Genomic DNA, 25,354 nt, shown 5'->3' with positions numbered 1-25,354 from the left:
CCTCACCACTCACGCCACAAGCCCTCCTTGTCTTCTTCTCAGTTCCTGCAAAGCCTTCACCAGCCCATTCTTCAATTACTACTTTTATACTTTTGGAACTTTTGTACACAAGGCATTTAGTCTCGAATAACCTAGACCCTAAATTATTTGGGTCAAGGTTATTTGAAAGCCTGCCTTCACCCATACCAACCTGCCCACTCTCTGAGATCAACACTGGAGGCCCTCTTGTGTCTCCCCATCATTACAGGCTTCCAAGTGGGTTCAAAACACTTAGCTGTTTACCTTGTTCCATAACTGAGTTAGAAGAACTGTATTGGGCGATACCTGCCTTGAATCATTAGTTTTTGTTTTTTATCATGGTTTATGTGTTGTGGTTTTAAATTTTGTGGACTGCCTTGGGACATTTTTCTCTGAAGGGTGGTTTATACCTTTTTAAAATCAATAAAATAGAGACCTTGCAGTTTATTCAAGACCCCCTCTCCCAGGATCTTCAATGGAGGAATGCTAAACTCAATGGCGTGACAATTGGTTGTGTATGCTTACAAGGAAGGCACATCTTTGCTAGTTTCCTCTGCGTCCAACCTCTTCCAGCAGGTCGCTATGTGAGGCAGTCTTGCACAGCCTTAAAAGAACTGCACCAGATGTCATCCCCCACCCCATTACGTGCTACGCTGCAGGTTTCTCTTTAAGGTATGTTGATTCTAATGGGAGTGACATTGATCTGGCAATCCTTCGGTGCATGAATGGTCCCATTGACTTCAGTAAGGATTACATGAATGAATGAGGACGGTAAGCTCACGTCCTTCTACAGCATCTAAATCTGGAAAATACAAACATCCTACTTCCCTTGAGTCAAAGATGGCATCAGTGCTTGGCCTTTTACAAGATTAGATCCATGCCATACTGAAATAGCTATCGTGTTACAAGGTTATTCTCAAACAAGTAACACCATTCTGGAGAGATTCAGAATAAGCATCTAGCATATTTATAACTCCTTAATTAACAGATGTGAGAGATTACCTTCTTAGACCCTTCCTCAACCCAATTAATCTGGAGAAGGGGTTTACACTTGCACCACAGTCTTTGTGAACCGTAATCTTTTTATTAAAAAGAGCAGACTGCTTTGTTACTTTATTTACAAACTGTTGGTTATTAGCCCACCTTTACTACCATACAATTAGACTCTCAAGCACAATTGACAAATATTTGCTTAATATATTCCTTTACTTAGAAATAAACCTACATTGCAGGATAGTTATAAAAACATGAAACAATTTTATAATTGTTGCCTCAAAAAAGAAGAAAAGCATTGTCTCACAAAAGAAAAGTACAACCAACAAGGGAATGGTGGAAAGATTAGGAAGGAACGCATAACAACTAATAAACAGGGAATTAAAGCTTATTACCTTTTTTCTTATGGTGAAGAACCATTTGGTTTAATAGAACATTTCCCAAATAGCTGCACTTTATAGTGATTTGGCATTCTTAGCATTTTGACCATAGTATCTAAACCTGTACTTTGTAAGAAAAACTGCTTCTACTTCATATAGTAAAGCACTTTTCTTTCATTACAATCCCCAAGCCCAGTCATATAATAATAGTCCAAATCTTCTTCAGGAATAGAGAATATATGCCTACAAAATCACTTGAAACTTGGGAACTTCACATAATCCAATTTACCCCTCTCAATTACTTTATATCCTCCACTTTTCACAGCTTTCTTTAAACTGGTCTATTCAATCTCCTTCAGACTTTTCCTGGCAGTTGCCTCTGCAATACACTGGGCAACTGACCGAATCCTATACAATAGGGAGAGAACAGCCTCTTGCTTGCAATACAGTTTTTCTGCTTTATAAAAATCAGTAGCATTCATCCACCTCTGGAACACAAGGATATGTAAAGTATTGCAAATTCTCATTCATCTATCTGGGGTTTGTGATGATTACTTATTCAAGTGCAGTCATAAGCCCCCCCCCCCCTTTCAATCAAGGCAAGTATCAGTTTTGGAAAAGGTGTTTTTCAGCAGGAAAGTGTCAAAGTGAGGAAGGGGTAACTCCCATTCCCCAAAGTCTCAATCCAGATTGGTCACCTCTGTGGCTGCATTTTGTAAAGGACAGACATCAGGAGTTTCAATCATGTCATGTCTAGACTGAGCATGAGTTCATTACTGAAATGAAATTCAAACATAGATTCAAACCCAGTACTTTAATTAACTGGACTTTAAATGCTGATCAGTGTTGATAATCTCTTCAGTTCCGATTTTAAAAACACTATCACTTAGGTCAAGACCTTGCTTCCCACAACCCTCCAATTCTCGCCTCCCCCTGAGCCTCCATGCTCACCAAAAATATGCTCCAGAGTATTGGAGAAGCCCCTGGAACAGTATGGGAGGTGGCATGGGAAGGGGCAAATCAGCAAAAATGGCCTCTCTCCCCCTTCCCACTAGTGGGAACAAACTCTGCATCCGACCCAAGTATGTATCATTTCTTTCATCAAAACCTCTTTAGACAAAAGCTAGCTTTGCTCTCCAGCTTGAACATTAATTGAAACAAGGTTGTAGATATATTGAATGAAATTATGAGTTAGGAACATGTGTGTGATCTTAACATTATTAGTGGCCATCCAAGATTGCATAGAAGAATTGGAAGCAAATATTCAGGTAGCTAAAATTTCTGAAGTGGAATTGTACATTCATAAACTGTTACCAAATTTCACCTAGAGCAAAACTTGAAGTGAATTTGGAGGTCTCTGCTAAGGCAAATTATCTGAAGATGTGTTAATACTAGCAAAAACTACAAATGATTTACTTAAAGGTATGTTATTATACAGTCAAAGTAAGTACACAGTTCTAAGTAAATATATGAGGTGAAGTAAACCGGCGTTCTTAGGTACACTTATTCAGAAGTAAATTGTATTGAAATCAGTAAATGGGTTTAGGCATGATATCCCAGAGTAAGAAGTCTGTTTAGCTGTTTCTGCATTTTAAAAGTAAAAAAAGCAGTTACAAAATCAAAATACAATCAAAAACATTAAGTAAATGTTATATTGAACTTAATTTACTGCATAATTATATGCATGTTTCCTCAGAAATAAATCCCATTGACTTCAGCAGGACTTACTTCCAGGTAAGAGTGTATAGAACTACAGCCTTAGAATCACAACTGATTGCCCTAAAAGCTGTGTATGACTAATAGTAAAAGTTAAGTTTCTCACTAAATAAAATGATTAAGAGAATATTAATTTCATATGAGCAAACGTGATGTTCTATAGCTGCATCAGATTTAGCTGACATTTGGCTGTTAACATACAAAAAGAACATGTTCATATAACTACTTACAGAACCTAGGAGCTAACCATCATTTTTCTTCAATATATGCAACTCTCATTTATTAATGCACATGGTAGATATGAAAAGCATATGCTGTACTATTGAGCTATGATGCAGTCATTATATTTGCAAGGTCAATATAGATGAATGGGTTGCCATAAACTAAATAAGGAACATAGTTCAAAACTAATTATTATTATTGTTATTATTATTATTACCACCACCACCACCATTTCTGTCCTTCCCTTTCTCCTTGCTCTTTTCTGTACTGTCAGGACAGGCAGTAATAACAGCACAAGTGTAGTCATGTATCCTTCTGGTTGGTGAAGGAGAATAGCATTTATTGGCAGTGGTATAAATGATACAAGAAAAGATAAGCAACTCACCTGTGCAAATTCTAAATAAAATATCCCTATTTTTCTGAGGAGGCTAAAGCAAAAGTTGGCATTCAAAGGGACGAGACTAGACAAGTCTTGTTAAGTGTTATTGGCCTGCTCTACTTCTTTTCATTTCTATTTTTGTCCCTTAAGCTCAGAATCTTATTAGTATATTTAATTCCATAGAGCATCAGGAATGGCCCACCTTTAATCAGCCTATCAGCACCCACCTTCTTTTTCCTTCACGTGTTTTAACAGATTAAAAAGAGAAGTGAATTACAGTTTCCCCTGCTCCGATCACATTTCTTTAAAAAACAAAACAAAACATGTCAGGTTAGAAGCATCTTTCTAGGAAGAAGTAATATATTTAACCGAGTATCCCAATCAAGACTTCTCGGATTTAACTACTAGCAGGCAGATCTTGTATATTTCTGCAATTGTAATAATAAAAATAAAAGATAAAAACATGAATGAGTAGTTGCTGTGGCTGCAAAAAAGAAATGAGGCAAAGGACAGAAAATGGCTGGGAATAAGTGTCAATTAACCCGGTGGGACTTACTTCTGAGTAGCCATCTGTAGCACTGCATGCATTGTAATACCAGGGGCATTAAAGGGCCAGGGGCCAAGAAGCAGAAGCTCCTTGAAAAGAAAGGGGCAATGACAAAATGGCGAGAGCAGTGGTAGCTGGGAGAAGCTACAGTTGCCTTGAAAGTCACACACACAAAATGTGAGAAACCAGTGTTGTTGTTGTTTTAAGAAAGAGTAAGAACCGCACAGCATATTATAAAATGCAGATGTTTGGCAGTGATGTCACCTGGATCGTCTATAATTGAATAAATGTTAATTGCAAAAAAAAACACCTATGGCTAGGGTGGAAAGTATACTTACTACTTCCACCTTCTGAGTTGCCACTGAACCTTTATGAAAAAGGAAGAAATGCTGAATGCTATTTTCTGAAAGTTGAATTCTGTGCCCCCTCTTGCCCTGTGATCACAAAATTGTGGAATGCTATTCTATCCTTTGTAATTAGACATGTTTTAATTAAATATAAAACCCACACAAAATACCAGGAATTTTGTACTGAAAAGGGGCAGGGATTCTGCTCCATGTAATAAACGAGCCAAATCTCTGGCATGCTGAAAATACTACACAGCTCTGGATGCCCAGGGAAAGAGCTTGATGTTCCCAAGTCATATATGGCTCACCACTGCTATATAAAGTGCAGCCTAAGCTCATACAGCTAGAAATATCAGGGAGGATGTAACAGTGTATTATTCTCTGTGCAGAAGAATCCGAAGACACTGAGTAATCACTTCAAAGTGGCTTTCACAGCAACATATGGCTGAGGGATACTGAAGCCTTAGAATACTAGCTTCTGGTAGAGAGGATACTTTGCTGATTACATACCAATCTTCTCAGTCTCATAATGATTCTCACTTGGGGGAAAAAACACTCCTGAAATGCAGGTATCCACGTGCCGGGTTTTGAGGGCCTACTGCAATATACAGAAACAGTCATCCTTTTTCAGGCCAGAGAGAGCATTTCCCCCTCTGCTCAGGTTTTTAGAAATGGCTGAACTCCTTTACATTTTGCAGCCATTTTGGCTAAGAGGGCACAGCCTGAGGTAAGAAACCAGCAGTCTTAGAAAGTTAAATCAGATAGTTATGAGTGAACTGGACAACAATAAAGACAAGAGTAACCAGAGTTAAGTGAATACAATGATGAAACAGGAAATCACTTTAGAAAAGTTGTTTTTCTAAAATCTAGGCAATATTGCACCTTGGGAAATTTGAGAAGAGAATCATATGGGCAAATATGTTTTGAAGGCTAACATTTCAAAACTCCAAAATGATGGTCAAACACAATGCTGGTTGATTAGCCAGTATGGTGTAGTGGGTAAAGCGTCAGACTGGGAGCCAGGCGATGCAGGTTCTAGTCCCCACTCGGCCATGGAAATCCACTGGGTGACTTTGGGCCAGTCACAGACTCTCAGCCCAACCCACCTCATGGGGTTGTTGTTGTGAGGATAAAATGGAGAGGAGGAGGATTATGTACGCCACTTAGGGTTCCTTGGAGGAAAGAAGGCGGGATATAAATGCAATAATACATGCATGCATACATTAATTATATCCAATTTAATTCTAAAATATGAGCAACAACAGTTGTGATACAAGCAGTTAAAATAAATCGTTGGATTTAAAGATTAGCATTCATTCCAATCCAGTGCTTCATCAACTGATGTGCAATAGTTTGGTGTGGTGGTCCAACAAAGGCACCCTGGTTCCTTTTATTGAGAATTTCGACAACCTGAAAGATATATAAAAATTGTACCCAAGCTAGTTAACACCAACATAAAATTTTGTGTAGTTCATCAAGATGAATGGTCCACTGCATCTGAAGGTTTATGAAGTCAGTACTCAATTATTTTAGACAAGAAATGTGTAACAAGTTTAGTCTTGACTTGTTTCATAAGTTTATGAGCTAATTCCCCTTATTGTGCAATTATAGCTTTACTACTTCTGCAGAGTGCTACTACCCTCTGATTGTATTCCTAAAACTCTGTGGTGGAAAAGCCAAACTAAAAACACCATGATCTTTTTCTGAAAATATCAGTACACTAACATTGCTGTACAGGTTTTTGTTGGAGTGGGAGCTAATCTAACTATATTTTGCTTACTATGGAATAGGCAGGGAAAAGGAGAACAGTTTTAAAAACATTGGAATTTATTTGAAATTTCTCTTTGCCTATGGAAATGGAAATAACCAAATGCTTTAAAAATTGATGACTGGGAGAAAATGGGAGGCAGATTATTTCATGATACAGCTTCCTAATGGTATAATTCCTAAGTGCCTGAATGCTTTTATACAAATGGAAATGGTTCATATAAAAAGATGATCAACTCATCTATTTTATATCTCTTAGAGAGCAATTGTATGGTCCTGGGGATGCATCCGTGGGGATTGATTGGAAAAACCCTCTAAGGTATTACATGAAGATCTGACCTCAGAAGGTAGGTAGGGGTGTGTGTGTGTGTGTGTGTGTGTGTGTGTGTGTGTGTATATACACACACACACACCTCCCTCCTGGCCCCCTCAAGTCACCCTGGAGGTTTTTGTGCTATCTTCCTCAACAAGCTCAAAACTCCAAATTCGGGGATGAGTGGAAAGGCATGTTGGGGGTGTGCCAGTGGGAGAGGATCTCGCGATATGGTTATTGCAAGATCTTCCCCTTGTCTACACATGGCGTGCAACTTCCTAGGATGAAGAGGACGTCCTGCCCACCATTTTGTGTTTTTTTTTAAAAAAGGAGATTTTAAATATTATTTTTTTTAAAATTTTAAACGAGTGCTCAAGTGAAAAACTAGTTTTTTTTAAAAAAAAATCCCCGCTCCCCCCACCCCACCCCCAACGGGCACAGAGCTCCTGAGGAGCTCTGGTGCCCCATGCCCGGGTCCTTGCGAGGAGCCAGGACAAACCGTGACGCCCACCCACAGGTTCCGTGGTCTCAGGATCATCCCAAGACCGCGGAAAAAGCGGGGAAAAAAGGCTATGCTGATATCCTGGGCCAAGGGAGGGATCATCCCTCCTTGCTCCCGGGATGCCCTGTGCGTCATGTGAATACACAAGGATGATCCTGGGGCGATTCCCAGGATATCGGCTGGTCTAGCTACGCCCTTAGACCAGTTCCAGAGTTGATCTAAACAAATTCCCAATTTTTGCAATGGGATGAAATCTGATGTTTGAGTTTTAGCGCACCCCCCCCCCCCCCATCGTTACTTCTGCACTGCTGGCAAGAACCTGGTGGGGCTTTGGAAACATTGGAAGCTCTGATGTCAGAGCTCCAACGGCAGAGGCTTGGCAAGTGCAGGACTGCTCTCTTAGTTACTGCATAGCAGATAAAATAAAACTGAGTCTGGATTATTGCTACTCCTAGAAAAAGCCAAATACTTTCAATGCTTGTCTTTGAAACATATCTATGCAACTTACTGGCGAGACCTATGGGCTCAATAAAGGAACAATTGTCTATACCAATTCTTTTAGCGACACATAATTTTCAATTTCAATGTAATCACTGTACAATAAGGAGAGTACGAGGACTCATTTGTCTGCCTGGAAAAAGCACATCCATATTGCATGCCCTAACCAATACAGTCAGAGGGCAATCAATAAGAAAAGGGAATTAAATTGAACTTTACCTGTTCTCTACTGAACCAGCGGGCATCTTCTATTTCAATGTTGTCAACTTTAATTTCTGTAGACACTGCAGCTGCTATGCATCCAATCATTAGGGACGAGGGCATTGGCCATGGTTGAGAAGAGACATACCAAACGTGGCCCACTTTAACTCCACTCTCCTCTTCTACTTCTCTTCGAACAGCATTTTCAATCGTCTCACCTAATCAAAAAAAGGAAAGAACAGTTAACAGACAAAGCTCCTTGCAAAGATTACATTTTGTGCTTTAAAGCATCTCAAAAGATTTGAAACTTTCTTGAACAATTATCCACAGATTGCAGCACAAATCAGAAGTGTAACAAGTAAAGGCAGGAAATGTTTCCAACCTGAAAACACATCTCCAGAACCATGAGGAAGTCAACAGTAATGCTCGCTAGTGTTTTCTTGGGATGCAAATTTATCTGTGCAGCCTTTCACTGCCCTGTTTTCCCCCCACTAGTATAGAGGAAATATATTATCTTATCATTTCAAATGTACAGGGTTTAATTGTGTATTGTTAATTCAGATACTCAGATGAAATCACAGGTCTCAAATGTCCTTTTAAAATGGACAGTGCAGGAGCAGTCTCGGGTAGGGCGAGGGAGAAGTGGATTGACGGATCTCCTGGTGCATCCCAAGCCCCGCTAGCTCATGTTGGCCAGGGCGGATCATATGTGAGCAGCTTTTACCCAGCAATTCAGCCCACAGGACTTTTGCAGTCAAACTCTACCCCGCCCCCCTACATCGCCATTGAAAGAGATGGGAGAGGAAATTAGCTACACCAGCTTCAAGACTGGTATAGCGGAAGGGCCTGTCTTGGAGTGGAGCAGCTGTAGAGCCAGCAGCACATACAAAGCTGGCTCCTCCCCACCATGGAAAACCCTGTTTCAGGGCTTTCCCATCAGGAGAACCACCACTGGTTAGCTTTCCACCTATCTGGGTGGAGCCCACCAGCTTATGAAACACATTAGTAAGTCCCATCTAGGAGATAAGATTTACAAAAACTGTGCAAATGCATTTTGCAATGGATTTTCATGCTGATCTTAGAGATTGCAGTGCACTTTCTATTTCTTTGCTGATTTTATAGATTCCCAAACTCCTTTTTAGTTCTCTTAGCATCACTTTTCATGAATTTGACACTGGATACCTTTACATCTCAAAGCACACTGACAGCTCTAGTTCCACTGAAGCAAACAGGGCTTTCAGAGTCCTTTAAGAATTGTATCTAGCTATTGGCTGTAATTCCTGCAGATTCTTTCGTATTTCTTAAATTTTATCTCAGTGAATACATTAAGGGTGCAATCCTATGGAGGCTTAGACACACAAAAGGCCTACAACTCCCAGCATGCCCCAGACAGGATTATGCCTTAAATTATATCGAAACTCATGAATATTCTTAGATATTACAAGCAACAATCCATGATGATAATTTATGTCATGGCCATCAACAAATGGCACTCTCTGCATATGGAAAGAATGATCTCGTGGGAGCAGTATTACACCAGAGGAGGTCGCCAGCCAGACTTGTTGCCAGAGCTGACAGAAATTCTGAGCTTACAGAGAAACTGTCTCCCTAATGTTTTGACTGACAGCAGGGAAACAACATTCTGATAGACTGCTTCATTTCCACCTCTCTGGCTGGCTTGGTAAACCTGGGTGGGTGGGAAAACACACCTTTGAGAGAAGAAAATCTTCACCAGGCAGTGAAAATAGAGCAAGGTAGGAACGAGGTGAGCCTCTCTGAGAGCATAAGTGGGCACCACCACTGAAAAGGCCTTATGGCCATCGCACATGGCAGGAACACCCAGAGGAAAACCTCATCTGATGACCTCAACTCATGGGCAGGTTGATCTGTGAACAGGCAATCCTTCATGCATTCTGATCCCAAGCAGTATAGGGCTTTAAACATAAACATCAACACCTGGAATTCTGCTCAGAAATGGATAAGCAACCTGTGCAGCTCATTAAGCAGTGCCAACCGGCAGAGCAACTAAGGTCCCCAAAGTGAGAGGAAAAACTGGAGGAGGGGTGAGACTTGAAGAGTCCCCTGGCCTGGCCTGTCTACCCAATGCCACAGTTCTACTTTCTTGTCAGGTATGTAGGGCTTGTGAGAGTTAAAGGAGCTTCCTTTCAATCCCACAAGATGATGATGATAATTATTTCTTACCCGCCTCTCCCTCCGGATCGAGCCATGTGTCAGTTTGCTGAAATCCTTATAGCCACAACCCTCTACACCAGTCTGGTGCCCTCTAGATGTTTTGGACTACAATTCCTAGTATTCCTGACCATCGGCCAGGCTGACTGACAAATTGTAGTCCGAAACATCTGAGGGGCACCAGGTTGGGGGACAGCTGCTCTACACTGACTAAAGGATGCTACAAGTGCTGCTCCCAGGTTTAAGAAGGCCGAAGACTACGGAAACCAGAAGATCAAGTAAAAGGGCTTAAAGAACAGCCTTCAGGTACCACGAAAAACGAGGGAGACAGAACAGGGCTGTAGATCTGGAAGATGGGAATGTAGGGTAAGAGCCACAGGTCAGTGGTAGAGCATATGCCGTGCACGCCAATGGTCCCAGGTTCATTCTCTGTCATTTCCAGGTGTTGTTGTTGTTGTTATTAGTAGTAGTAGTATTAGTATTATTAACATTTATATATCGCCCCATAGCCGAAGCTCTCTGGGCGGTTTACAAAAGTTAAAAAGAATGAACATTAAAAACAAATATACAAAATTTAAAACCATAAAAAGTATAAAATACAAACAAAAACAGGTATGACTAGCAAAGAATCCTGTTGAGACCCTGTAGATCCATGCCAGTAAGTATAAGCAATACTGAGCAAGATGGACCAAAAGTCTAATTCTATATGAGGCAACTTCCTATGCTTCCTTTGAATAGCACACTTAAGGGGACACATATCAACTTGATTTGGTGGTGAGAATCCTAAACAGTGGATGGCGGGTGTCCACAGTTAATTGTTTGGCTGAAATTCCAAGACTAGGTTCTGGATGTCAAAAGGCCTTTATTTTCGAAGTGATATGCAGTCATGATAGATTTAATTACTTTCATCTACTACAGGCAAGTTGAATTAAAAGATCACCCCAATAATGAAGTGAACATGGAAGGCCCTGCTTGGGTAAGCTGCCTATCAAGCCCACCCAGAGCATGGGAATGCCATGCAGGATGGTGGCTAGCTTAAGATGAAGACCTAGTTCACATGAAACGACAAGCTGTGGGTTTTCATGCATGAGCGGGAGAAAGCAAGTGTGTACTGTTCTGGTCACCACACCTAAAAAAAGATATTATAGAGCTGGAAAATGTGCAGAAATGGGCAACTAAAATGATGTGGAGCATCTCCCCTATGAGGGAAGGTTACATCAACTGGGATTGTTTTGCTTGGAAAAAAGGAGGCTAAGGGAGACATGATAGAGGTGTACATAATTATGCATGGTATGGAGAATGTGGATAGGGAGAGATTTTTCTCCCTCTCTCAAAATACTAAAACCCGGCGTCATCCCATGAAGCTGATTGGTGGGAGATTCAGGACAAATAAAAGGAAGCACTTCTTCACACGGCACATAGTTAAATTATGGAACTCACTACCACAAGATGTAGTGATGGCCACCAATCTGGATGGCTTTAAAAGGGAGTTTGATAAATTCCTAGAGGCAAAGGCTATCAATGGCTACTAGCCCTGACGGTTATGTGTTACCTCCAGTATTTGAGGCAGTAAGCCTGTGTGCACCAGTTGCTGCGAAACATGGGTGGCAGGGTGCTGTTGCACTGTGTCCTGCTTGTCGGTCCCTGGTAGATAGCTGGTTGGCCACTGTATGAACAGAGTGCTGGACTAGATGGACCCTTGGTCTGATCTGGCATGGCCCTTCTTATGTTCCTTTCATTTGCACAAGAGGCTGCAATCCATCAGAGGCCTCCATACAGGGAAATTGGAAGGGGGAAGGGAAAGCAATGTTCATTTATTCCTCTTTCATACTGAAACCTCTTGTACCACATCCCACAATTTTGGGGGGTGCCCATAACCCTCTGGAACAGACTTTGGTGTGTGTGTGTGTGCAAAAAGCTGCAGGAGGATGGTGGATCAGCACAAATCACCCCACCCCCCACCCTCCATATTGTATCTGTACCCTGTGGCTGTACACAGCAATATGGTTTGCTCCAGATTCAAATTAAAAAGGTGTTATCTGGAAATCAGAGGGCAAAGGAGTAATTTTATATTTAATATCCTGGGAGAGAGTAAAGAAGCTGACACAATTTACACAAAGAAAACTCACCAGGCTCTACAAATCCAGCAAGGCAAGTGAACATGCCTGGGGGAAATCTTTTCTTTCTTCCCAGAAGGCAGTGGTTACCATCTGGATGAATGACTTGCATTATCACTACAGGATCTGCAATACAGGGTATTGAAATGATTTCAAAAGACAGCAACAAAGAGCATAAATGTACCCATTCTCACTTAGTATTCATATCCCTTTTAAAAGCTTGAAATCAAATTCTCTAGAAGCCCCGTAGCTAGTAATCCTATTGCAGGTTCTTTAAAAATACTTATTCACCTGTTTTTGTAACACAGATGCCTTGCAGGAATATACCTATGTAGTCCAAAAGTGAAACTCAGGAGATAAATTACCTGGAACTACAGCATGCTTTTGGTAAAAATACTGGAATAAGTGACCTAGTTACAGACCGAACAGAAAGCAGCGACTTAATCAGCAAGAATTCTTGCCTTCAGCTGCTTCCCGTCACAGATTAATGGGCCAGTGGAATATATTTCTTTCCAAATGCTATGCAGAGTTCGAAGTACTGTAAGATTCAGCTTCCCTCACAGCTGTGTCATGACAGCATCTTTTCCAGCTCCTTTATGAAATTTAATTCTCCATTTTGTCTCTCTGTCTTTAGCATTCTCTTCTGTACCCTTCTCAATTAGAGTACCTTTCATTTCTAGAATACTATGCACTTTCATTAGAAATGGGTTGAGGATAGTCATTAACATTTTCTACTAGTCCAAACCCAACTAAAGCATGTCTTAGACTCAAACTGTGGTTCACAATCCTGGTTTGTGCAAGCTAGTTTTGTGAGTTCAGATGAAATGACAAACTATGGTTAGCCAAGTTTTTTAACTTTACTGCAACGGGAGTGTGTGAGTTTCTCAAATGCCCAAACAGTTTAGCATTACATCTGAATGCCAGTGACTCTTCTCTATAATTTATTGAGAACCATATTAAACAATTATTATTTGACCTACTCCTTGATAGCATTCCATCACTAATTGAAACACTTTTTGTTTCAACAGAGCTTTAGCCTGACAGCTCTTGGGTTTTAACTGGATCTACTTTTGTTTAGTTTTTAACTTAATCTACCTCTTTCTTTTGCTCAAAACAGTTCCATGATTGTATTTTTAATCCATTATGTTACCAGCCTTAGGTAGTTCAACTTTGAAGCAAAGGGGGATATAAGTGGTCTCTTCCATAAAAATATGAAAAACTGGGCAGGGTGGATGCCACTTTTTGTAGGATGTCCCTGCTGTATGCATGGACAGCTGCCCGTCAGCACATGCAGAGCTATATCAAAACTGGTGACACCAGGGGACAACTGGCCAAAGATGCACAACAGGAATCCTAAGCTGTTACACTTAAATGAGTGCAGCCTTTCCAACTATATACTTTATCAAGGCAAGAGAAATACAGCAGTACTGCACTGTTTTGAAAGGATCAAGACTTTCTTTCTGCTTCTGTATTTCTCTCTGTGTTCTCTCTGCCTTCTGCTCTGGTAATGTCTTCTCACATTCCTCTTTTGTCTGAACACCTGTGTTTACTGCTTTCCTCTGCCTCATCTGCAGGATTTTCCAGGTCTTCATTCTGGGATGGTGCCCACCCCAAAAAGTCTTAGGCACTGAGAGAGGCTGCAACTGCTAGGCCTTCCACTTTGCTACTCCTTTTGCCAACCCTTTTAGCAAAACAGGACTCTGTCTGAAGCAGCTGGGAGGCAGGGAAGGGAGGCGAGCAGAGGTGTGATACTATGAAGCTGTGTCTACACTGCTTTATTCGCTTCCTTCGCTTTTATATTGTAGGTCTGTCCCTTCCCTTTCTTTGTTATTTTATCTTCCAGATCATGGATTATCTATTAGTTCTTTAAATTTCACACTGAAGTCAGTTTAAGTTGCTAATATGTGGTTCTTAAATCTTAAGAGGCCTAAACAAAGAAATTGTGGGCAGGATGAGATGTTCAAGACCGCTGAGCCAACAGCTGGTGTTTCTAGTGACATTTCCTTAACAAAACTAGCAGTCAGCAGGATTTGAAACTCCTGCTGGATGCCTTACAGCATATACAGGTCATCAGTCTTTGAAACATATTTACCTAATGGGATTGTCATATCTGTCATTTTGACAGCAAGGAAACAGAAAGGAGAGCATCCAGCAAGAAGGTTGAATATCAAAGTACAAAGGAATTGAGTTGCTAGGTCTACACTTAAAATCGGTACCCAATTTGTTCAAAGTGCAGGCCTGGAGGGAAGATGCAACCACCATCCATTACACAACATTGTATCTATACAATTCTGTAGCTATACAGAATTGTTAAGTTACGAAAGAAAAAGATGTTGTTGTTGTTTTAAAAAAAGAAACTGTAAGGGAATATGCAATGAAGGAAAGAAGGTAAGGAACATATAGTGGAATAAATATTTAATTTACTGAAGTTATTTTTATTTGTGTTGCATTTTTGCCTCTTGTGCTTCATAGAAGGTGCCTTGTCATGGCCAAGGGAAGACATCGAATGAGAACACAGTGGCTCTGTTCATTCAGATTGCTGGTGAATCCTGACTTATCATGAATCCTGTTAATGCACACAGCCTATTCACTCCCACTTTGTTCCTTCCACTAGCATGAGTGGGTAAACAAACTGGAAATTGTTTGCTTTGTGTGATGTCCAAACCCAGGATCCTGGTTTCTTGGTTCCAAACATGCCAAAATTCATAAGCCAGCATCAAAATCTGGCTTATTTCTGGCTTGTTTGGGAGCCACAAACTAGGTTCTTGGGTTCAGATGTCATGTGAAACAAACGAGTGCTGCTTGGTTAACCCACATGTGCTAGCGGAAACAGCATATGGGCTTTGTGCAGCAGCACAGAGCTCATTTGTGATAAGCCAAGGCTTACTGTTATGTGTGAATGCAGACAGTGAAAAGAGGGGAGGGGGGGGGAGACAATTTGACTTGAATTTTAGCATCACTTTATACAAGGGACGGGGAACATGTGGCTCTCTAGATGTTGTTGGGCTGCAACTCCCATCACCTTCAGCATCAGCTATGCTGGCTAAGGCTGATAGGAATTATACTTCAACACTATTTGGATTATAGTTCAATGTTCCCCATCCCAGGAGTGAAGTAATAAATATGGTTAAAATTCAAATCAGATTTTCTCTCTCCTGCCTTTCACCGGGTCTGTCAATATTTACTGAATATATATATATTAGCACATATTTTGAGTCCAAATGAATGGAAATGGTCTGCTTTTAATATTATGAAACATAAAAGGGGAAATCATGGAGTCCTGTGCTTTTTCTAAACAGTAACAATCCCTTCCCTCTCCCTTCACAACCTGCAGTTTTGCTATGTCAGACCTGTAAGCATTACCTGCAGGGTAATTTAACAATTCAGAAGAATAGACAATAACTCAGAATGCGTATGATAGGGGTACATCATATTACAATTTTTCTTACTTCTATTAGTGAGGAACTAGCATCATTTTTGCAATTTTCTTACCAACTCTTGGGAAGCATGTGTTGTGAATTCCCTGATGACTGGGACAGTCTTCTTTTAAGCAAGATTTCCTGTAGCCTCCATCTTCTAATTTAGTTGAACTGCCACATGTTGGGCAGAACTGATATCGGCTATCCCATGCTAGAACAGATCTAGCCTCAGCAACAACACCTTAAAAATATCAACACAGAGCAAATAATTAACCTGCAAGATTCCTTTTTGTGTTATTTGTTTATTTATTTATCATCTCCCCAGTTAACAAATGTGAGCAGATTACAAATGACTAAAAGAATAAAATAGAATACAGTACCACGTAACAAAACAGCGCAGGATAAAAACAGCCATAAAATCTAAAAACTGAGTCTGTAAAATTCCTGGTTGAAAAGAAAGATCTTTGCCTGGAGCTGAAAAGAGAACAATGTATGTGCCAGGCAAGTGTCCTTAGGGGGAGGATTCCATAAGCAGGGTGCCTCTTGGAGCCAACAGCCTAGGTTCCTTCAGTGGGGCAACTCAGAGGAGGGTCTCCGAAGATGACCCAAGTATATATGGAGGGGACGTTCCTTTAAATACTCTGGTCCCAAGCCATTTAAGGCTTTAAAGGTCAATGCCAGCACGTTGAATTGGGCTTGGAAATGGACTGGAAGCCAGTGAAATTGACGAAGCAGTGGTATCATATGGTCGACCAGTCCCAGTTAGTTGCCTAGCAACTCTATTTTGAACTAACTGAAGTTTCTGACCCATCTTCAATGGTAGCCCCACATACAACACACTGTAATAAGAAGTTACCAGAGTGTGGATAACTGTTACCAGGCTATCTCTGTCCAGATACGGTTGCAGCTGGTGTATTAATCTAAGCTGATAAAAAGCGCTCTTAACCGGAGAGGCCACCTCAGCTTAATGTGACAATGATGGATCCAGGAGCATTTTCAAGTTAAACGTCTGATCTTTCTGGGCACTTAACTGGGCACATTAACTACTTGCTAACGGAAACTTTGTGTTGCCTGGATTGAGCTTCAGTTTGTTGGCCCTCCTACAGTCAATGGCCCTGCTCAAACCCCGATTCAGGACATCTGCTGCCTCACCTGCATACTGATGACAGTTCAGCTCACATCCCTGGATAATCTCCCCCAGTGGTTTCATGTAAATGTTGAATAGCATGGGGATAAAACTGAGCCCTGCGGAACCTCACGACATAATTGCCACAGAACAGAGCAATAATCCCCCAGCACGACCTTCTGGAAATGGCCATCCAAACAGGAATGGAATCAATCCAGACAGCCAATCCAGAAGGATACCAAGATTGATAGTACTGAAAGCGGCTGAGAGTTCCAAGTGACTCAACAGGGTCTCACTCTGCTATCTCCCTCCCAGCAATTACTAAGGCAGTTTCTGTCCCTAAACTAGACTTTAAAGCCAGAATAAAATGGATCTAGAACAGCTACATCTAAGAGTGCCTGGAGTTGACTGGTAACCACGTGCAACCACTTTGCCCAATGAGAGGACATTAGCAATGAGCCCATACTTGTCCTTTACTTCTGGGTCAAGGTTAGGTTTGTTCCGGAGCAGCCTGATTATTGCCTCTTCCATAGAGGCTGGCACCGTCCCCTCTCTCAAAGAGCAATTTACAGCCTCCCGGATCCTCTGGGTGCCTACTCCGAGGGAAGTTCGGAGGACGGCAACGAGGGAGAGCGCCTTTTCTGTGGTGCCCCCCCCCATTATGGAATGATCTCCCCAATGAGGCCCGCCTGGCGCCAACATTGTTATCTTTTCGGTGCCAGGTTAAGACTTTTCTTTTCTCCCAGGCATTTAACAGCATATGCTGAGTTTTAACTGACTCCAAAATGAGCTTTGGCCTGTCTGAGTGTTTAAAAATTATTTTAAATGTTAGATGTTTTTATGTTTTTGTTTTTAAATTTTGTATGCTGATTTTTAATGTTCAGTCTTTTTAATCTATTATTTTTAATCTTTGTAAACCACCCAGAGAGCTTCGGGTGGTATATAAATGTAATAAATAATAATAACTGGTCACCCCACTCCTTCTTGGATGTAACAAGTAAAGAAGTTGAGCACTCAAGTGGTCAGTCGAACTCGCCCAAGCACTTTGACTGCGTCCTCATGCCTCAACAACTAAAACTCATTCAATATAGCTGGACCAGATTGTGCTCTGATTCCTTAATGGAACTGAATTAATAGTGGAGTCCAAGTCATACGGGCTTCAAAGTGTCTTGCAAATTTATCACAGCAAGCCATCAAGGGTGTGACCAATCCCCTCTCTGGGTCAGTAGACTCTGGGTAGGATCCAACAGTGCCCTACTGCTGGTGGCCAGCACTGCTGTTTCCTGGTGCATGTGCAGCCCCTACCACTGGCAACGACAATGTAACGCTTCCAGGGGAAGCCCCTAAACTACCAGAAATGCAACTTTCTGGAAGGGGCAGGTTACTTTTGAAGTGTTACATTGCTCCCAGAGGTGCTACATTGTGGCAATAAGGGCTGGCTGCACATGCACTGGAACTGGTGGTGCTGGCCACCAGCAGTAAGGTACTGTTGGATCCCACCCACTGCAACATCAACTTTCCAATTTACCATGAAAATCCACATAAGATAGGTTTAATGCCATGCTATTAAGGCTGATATAGTTTAGACACTCATTCACATACTGCTAATTTTTGCATGCGTTACTTTTGGAAACTATCTGTATGTATGGGAGTGGTTTGCGACATCAAAAGTATAGTGTGAACTGGGAAACCAGAGAGCTCAATTATAGTATATTTCAGCATCATTAAAATGTTCCAGATATCACATATTGCCATGCTAGAGATTCATGAACATGCGACTGACATGAATAGAACACCTGTGTAAAAGACAGCAGCCAATAGCAACATAAATCATTGCTCATTTGCTTTACTAAGGAGAAAAAACAACAGACCGCATCTTGTGAACCACTGCTAGACAACAAGGAAGGAAAAGGGGGACAAGAAATACAACAAAGCTTTGGCAACGTATGTCCATAGAGGATATTCTAAATGCTGAGGTTGTGGGTTGCTTTCCACATGTCTTTGTCATGTGGTAAACTAAAAGTGAAGGAAATCTCTGTCCTTCATTCCAGTCAGCAGAGTTTTCAGCACAGTAATGATCCTATTCCTACAATAATTCCATAATTTTCTATAGACACAATGTAGGTCAGTGCTTGGAACAAGTGGCTCTATAACCAGCAACACATGATACAAACTTAATGCACAAGAGCTCTCACTAAGATATGTACCACACAAAGGAATGCTATTTTAAATATCTCCAGAATTCCCCCCCAGCACTAAAACAGAAATGCCTGGGGACCTTACCAGCTTCATTTTCAGACAGCTGCAGCAGTGCAGGGAATGGTGGATGAAGGAAATAACAGCTTTGACGCTCCTGAATAAATTTGTCAGCAGCAGTAGCATCAATATTGAGAGTAAACCAAGCAACTAGCCCGTCATCCTCATCCGGATCTTTCTCATTCTGAGTTGGAAGTAGGGTGCCTTTCACTTGAAGTTCCACTCCAAGAAAAATCAATGTGACGGCTTCAGTCTGCACCAGGTATTCCTTTACATCCTTGTAACAAAGCTTACAAAGTTTAACTTTTGGGTTCTGGAAACTCTCTTCACCATCATCTGATGTTACTAATGGATTTAAATTTGAAAAAAGGATGTATACAGTAGTTGGTTGCTTCTGTTTTAAGTTTAGCCATTTTGAATCTACCCTCTTCTCACTCTTCCTATCCAGAAATGCCCTAGAAAAATAGTTTTCATGCTCTGTGACTTGATTCGTTAGGAAAAACGGCTGCAGTCCATCCTTCTCATTAGCTAATAAATTAGCTATGTTCTTATAGCCCCAAAATCTAGCAATGTCCTGTGCAGTCTGGTTTGAAGTGTTGGTTACAGACTTGTCACACCTTCAAAAAAATATTTTTAAAAGTTAATTTATGGTCAACATTTTTATACAGAACCTCTTAATGTACTAGGTGCCATGAAGCCCATGTTGTGGGGCATCATGACGTTTCAGGAGTTAAGATGGCAAAAGTGAACAGGCTAAAGAAATCTCAGCTGTTTCGTTTTTTAAAACTATTATACGTTTCCCTTGCAGAACATGAAGAATAGCAATATGTAGTTTCTTTCTTGTGCAGCTTTAAAGGAAAATGATTCTAGAAAATATAATCTGAAATAACTGTCCCAAAGGAGTTGCATCATTGTTTTTTGTTCTAATCACTGTGTGTCTCTAGTTCCAACGCTAAAGCATTTTTTCACTGAACTAAAAACATTTGCACACAGTATTAATGGTTAACACTGAACAAGCAAAATCAGACTGAGATTCAAATGGTATGGAGAACTCATGACAGTCTGGTAGAATTGCTTAGGTTTGTGAACAAGGGTAAAATACAACCTAAATCGTAATTAGAAGAGACCCACTGAAATGAACAGATAAATGGAGAACCTAAGCTCCATTTATTTCATTGGGTCTACTCTAAGTAGGACTTAGGTTGGGTTTTACCCCAAGGCTATAGGGAAAGAAATGGTGCAAGCCTGAAATCAGCAGGGACTTTGGATTTTTGCAAAATGTAACTGCACAAGTGTGTGCTTCTGGGTGTAATCCTATGCAGTTACTCGGGAGAAAGCTCCAGTACGATTTAAGTGTTAGTTAAGTATTGATAGGGCTGGGCTCTAAATGCCATTTCTGCCCGATCTTATGCATATCTACTCAGAAGTAAGTGCAACTGAGTTCAATGGCACTTGCTCCCAGGTAAAGTGCCTAAGATACATGAACTCACAAAAAGGTCATTAAATGGGTACTTGGTGTCACCCTTTCTTTCTCTGGATTGCAAAATAATCAATGAAGTTGCCTTTTTCACAGAACAAAAAACCTGAAATATAAGACTATTTTATTTAATCTATGTTTATATTCAAGTTTTAATGCTTAACCCTGAAGTTAAGATTCTGTATATCTCTATCAGGATTAAAATTATAGTAGTCAACCCTATAAAATCATTCTGCAATGAATATATTTAGAAAATTTAAAAATTGGTTTTCTATGCTTTTCTTACCCCTTTTCAAGAAGAACTTGCACAATTTCGAAGTGCCCGTTTCTAGCCGCATACATCAAGGCTGTCCAACCGTTCTTAGCAGTTTCATTGATGAGGGATGGCGAATGGCTGAGCAGTGTTGCAAGCCTGGCCTTGTCTCCAGCAGCCGCGCAACTGTGCAGCTCAGAAATCAATTGTTGTTTTGGATTCCTTTGAATATCTGCCATTATCTGTTTGGTTAACAACATCACAAAGGTTTCAAAACATGGTCAGGATATAATATGCGGATCTGGTTTAATATTATATTTCAATATTAAATATATAACTGTCCTTCCAAAGACTGTGCAAAATGTCTGCACAAAAGTAGTCCAGAGCTCTTGTTTCAGAGGAAAAGCTTTCTAGTAAATGCTGCACCGTGGTGACTAAATAAAGACTTCAGTTAGTGGTACACAAATCTCTGTAACATGGAGACTGTGGGTCAAACTAGACATGATACTAAGCACATTACTTGAAGTGTCATGGTTGTTGCTTTTTATTGAAAAAAAAAGCATTGTTAACTATTATTAACAAACAATTGTTTGTCATCAAGCCACAGCATCCAGGGAGGAGACAGTTAACCTCCTCTGCTGCAGTTCTGTCAAAAATCGGCCCACTTACACGGCATCTATTAGCCATAGCACTGATGAAGCTTGCCTTCCAAGACTAATCACCACTGTAGGAAGGGGGGAGGATTTTCCTCATGGCCACAGGGAGGGGAAGGTTAACACCAGGGATAATAGCATGATTTTTGCCAGGCCTGCACCAGGAGAAGTTAACCACTTTTTCTCCAGATGCTGCAGATTTTGATTAGGACCCTTATGAAAATCCTCCCTGTGGTGGCTATTAAGAATAAAAACCCAATAGCTACAAGTGACACATTTAGCACTTCATCTAGTTTGGCCCTGTTACAGGAGAGAGAGAAAAATTATCCTGCCAAGCAAAAAGGAACACCTATGAAGCCATACCTCTTTCCAATACATGTTGCAGTGCTAATTGAGTAATATCTCTTTCCCATGACAGAAATATTAACAGTTCAGAACTGTATTTCATAGCTCACCATTTGTTAAAAATATTACTTTTCTATTAAATTCTCTTTGTTCTGTAGCATTCACCTCTTGCCTGAAATAACTCCTGGTCTGTCTCTCTGGATATCTGTTTCCATGAAGCTTAAACTTTAAGAGGCTTGGGTAAGAAGCCATTACCCCAAAGGAAGGCTTTGCTGTCACAAGGTTCACTATGTTAGAGTTTGTCACTTCTCATTTAAAACATGCCTAGTTCTTAACATGAGGCAGTAATGATCATTAAAGCAACTTTCCCCAACCTGGTGCCCTCCAGATTTTTCCAGCTTTAACTCCCATCATCTCCAGCCAGCTTGCCAATGGTCCAAAACACTTAGAGTGTACCAGGTTGGGAAAGACTAAATTAAAGGATAGTCAATGAAGACTGCAATCATATACAGACATTTCAGAAGTAAAGCACAGTGGAGCGAATTTCAAGTAAACATATGTAAGATTGCACTGCATGACCCATTTTAGAAAATATATATTAAAATAATCCCTTTTATTTATTTGTTTTAAAACAAAGTATATATTTTAGAAACATTTGCTTTATTGTTTTTTAAAAAAATGGGTTTATATTCAAGCTTAATATTATCAATAATATAAGGAATTAAAAACTGACACTGCTGGAAATAAATTATGGTGAATAGGAGAGAGAGAAAATGAGAATTCTAGCATATTTTAGTAGGCCTTAGGTATAATACGCTATTAGAGCCAGAAAAGCAGACAGACTCCAGTGATGCCAATATTCCAAGGGTCAATGTAGACAATGGCTGAGTTCAGACAACACAATAACCAATGGTGGGTTAAGTAGTCAATTGTCAATTAAGTAGTCAAATGTTAGATATTGGCTGAGTTCAGACGACACGCTAATCAACTGTTGTTTCCCATTCTGTTCCTATTACCCCCCACCCCCAGTTGATTAGCGTATTGTCCAAACTCAGCCATTGCATCGTTTGTCGTGCAAACCGCCCCCCCCCCCCCCCGGGTTGAGTATTTCCCCAAAATAACCAAAGGAGATAACCAATGCTCTGCAGAGTTGACTATCTGCATAACCATAGTTACTTTGTCATTTGCCGGGCTCTGTGGACTATGCCCCTCCATTGACTAACGTGTCATCCGAATGCAACCATTGTAGAATGGATCGCTAATAGAATGCAAGAGGTGGAAAACCAAGAGGCATTAATCCAGGAGTGAGCCCAGGAACACACATCAAAGGTTCAGTGGTGACCCGACAATATTAACACCTAGATGGAACTTTTTCACACAACACATTTTTACTTTCAGACATGACGCTTAAATCAGTTTGTATTTAAATGGTCTAGAATGTGAATATAAAATCTCCATTGGCTAGAATGTACATTTGGGCTGCAATCCTACCTACTTATTTGTGAGGGAACACCACTGTTTTCACTGGGACTTGTACAGGATTCAACTCTCAATTTCTCTGCTACAGCCTTTCCTATATTAACATTACCATGCAGCACCAACAGCAGCTGAGGCTCAAATGTGTTTCTAGCACACTGTGTGTGTGAAAAAGGTACTAGTCCAAAAGATACGGCATCTGTGGGACCGTAGAATAGTTTGGAATCCCAGATCCAAAGTTGGAGACAGCATTTTAACCACCCTGCCTCTCCCTGCTGGCAGAACCATGCTGACTGCCTCTCCAAGTTTGCAAAAGCTAACTCAGAGAGGAGGAAAAGGGGGTGATTTTGTGGGCGGGGAGGGGACTGGGGAGACTGGCTTAAGAAGAATCCTCTGGCTGCCCCATCTTCACAGAGCCCCAGCTAGATGGGTGAAAAAGTTCCACGCTCCTCCCACTCTGCATAGGATGCCCATCAGCCTCCGAGTTTGGAGGTTGACGGGCATTGCCCCATAACCAGATATAGCTTTATCGTTTTTAGACATACAACATCCTGAAACTGGTATCATTGGGCCGGTTTGCACATTGGGCACAGGGTGAACAAGCTACCATTTTAAATATGCACAAGAGAGACCAGCATATGCTACACAGAGAGACCAGGATATGCTGCACAGCCTTGCAAGTTAATTAATCCATGATGGCTTAGTGTGATGTGCAAAATAGCCAATGACTAGGCCAGCTTTTATTCATGCAAAGATAATACACAAACTTTCAAGTTGCTGCCACCAAAGGAGTTTGTAACTCAGAGGACTAGTTTGTATGAACAAAACAGCCCACTGTGGGTTGTTTAAGCCACAGTGGGCTGGGGTGCACTCTGGGCAGAATTTATATATTAGTTTGGTGCTGGGTTATGAGATAATTGTGGGGTATTTGATCATGTGAACCAGGCCTGTTTAATCCTCAAATAACACAGCCCACAGTGGTTAAAATATTATGTGGTGGGCTGTGGCCTATACAGGCCAGGTCATAAACTTTCATTGGCTTACACCAGTAGAAGCATCTGCAATAAAAGATATTGCAGCTATTTGTCTGAGTCACATTTTAAGAGCATTTTCTCCTTAGCACACTTAAGAGTTTCTTTTTCAAACTTGTGTAATAGGGGTATGGTAGATTGTACATTTAATATAAAACCCAATCTCTTATGTTTTGTAGTGTGTTTTAGCCATGTTTCACACATGCACACAAATAGCATAGGAGCAGTTTGAGAGTGCTTTCACACCCTATGCTTAAGATTGCAACCCCACATTATGCCTGAAAATGCTCTGAGCCAGGGCTCAATTCTTGCACTGCTACCTCTTAGTCCTGGTTCTGGTAAAGAAGAGAGTGCCTCATATCATACACAGAGTGCCAACACTGAGCAGCCTTTCTCAACCAGGAACCCTCTGGATGTTTTGGAGCAACTACTATCAGCCTCTGCCAGCATTTTAAATCTAAGAATTTTAATATGTTGCAATTGTTATTTTTAATATTGTATTGGTTTTATTTGCTCTTTTAACTAGTTTTATGTATTATATTGTATCTAATGTTCCCCGCCTCGATCCAGAGGTGGAGGTGGGTAAGAAATAAATTTATTATTATTATGAATGGTCAAGAATGATGGGAAATGGAGTCCAAAACATCTCGAGGACACAAGGTTGGGAAAAGGCTGTTCTAGAGCCTACCCCCTTATTCAGAAAGGGCAGCTTGCTGGCTGGCCTGACGCTTGCACCTCTCTTTAGAGAGTAATCACTGGATTTCTCACTATTCCCTCTGACATCTTCCCGTGCCATCTATTTACAAGGTTCAGGATCCGCCTCTCCCTGTTCGTCCTGCGGTGTTCTCTGGAATCCGTTACGCTGCGCTTTGCAGGGCCTCTGAATGACGAAGCCTTCGGGAGCAAAGTTCTGAGAGACTCGAAGCCGCTTTTAAATGGAAAAGGGACGGACACCGCCAAGGCGCTGGGACCACAGCGAAGCAGCCAAGGCCGGGGTTGGAGGGGGTAAAAAACACCCCAAAGAGACCGTCGCCATCGCCTAGGCAACTTTAAGACGGCTCCGTTCGGAGGAGCCACGATCCAGCTCGTCGACTAACGCTTCCTTCCGGACTTACCTTGACGTCACCC

General features: G+C 41.1%; 1 protein-coding gene across 4 annotated transcripts; it reads right to left on the bottom strand.

Annotated features, from left to right (window-relative positions):
* Positions 1-1,082: 1,082 nt before the first annotated feature.
* On the bottom strand, positions 1,083-25,314 carry NUDT12 (nudix hydrolase 12). Of its 4 annotated transcripts, none has more exons than XM_063129562.1 (7): positions 24,995-25,314; positions 20,755-20,963; positions 19,019-19,608; positions 15,683-15,850; positions 12,203-12,316; positions 7,902-8,101; positions 1,083-6,012 (listed from the first exon to the last, which is right to left on the bottom strand). In XM_063129562.1, exons 1-7 carry the CDS (start codon positions 25,007-25,009, stop codon positions 5,902-5,904), a joined length of 1,407 nt encoding a protein of 468 aa, XP_062985632.1. In that variant the 5' UTR covers positions 25,010-25,314; the 3' UTR covers positions 1,083-5,901. The 4 variants fall into 4 exon arrangements, with proteins under 4 accessions (XP_062985632.1, XP_062985633.1, XP_062985635.1 ...); XM_063129563.1 differs by having other exon boundaries at positions 25,031-25,314; XM_063129565.1 differs by having other exon boundaries at positions 24,962-25,047.
* Between the last annotated feature and the right edge of the window lie 40 nt (positions 25,315-25,354).

This window comes from Elgaria multicarinata, chromosome 6, assembly GCF_023053635.1.
Source record: "Elgaria multicarinata webbii isolate HBS135686 ecotype San Diego chromosome 6, rElgMul1.1.pri, whole genome shotgun sequence".
Taxonomy (NCBI): Eukaryota; Metazoa; Chordata; class Lepidosauria; order Squamata; family Anguidae; genus Elgaria; species Elgaria multicarinata.
The sequence above is the reverse complement of the archived record's forward strand: the minus strand, read 5'-3'. Positions and strand labels throughout refer to the sequence as shown.

Bases quoted from the DNA above. Each gene is read 5' to 3' on its own strand.
- NUDT12 (XM_063129561.1), bottom strand. From the start codon at position 21,971: ATGGCTTCTTACCCAAGCCTCTTAAAGTTTAAGCTTCATGGAAACAGA. The intron at 20,964-21,884 runs GTGAATGCTACA...TTAACCAAACAG, and splicing joins GGAGTTATTTCAGGCAAGAG to ATAATGGCAGATATTCAAAG. The intron at 19,609-20,754 runs GTAAGAAAAGCA...ATTTTTTTGAAG, and splicing joins CAAGTTCTTCTTGAAAAGGG to GTGTGACAAGTCTGTAACCA.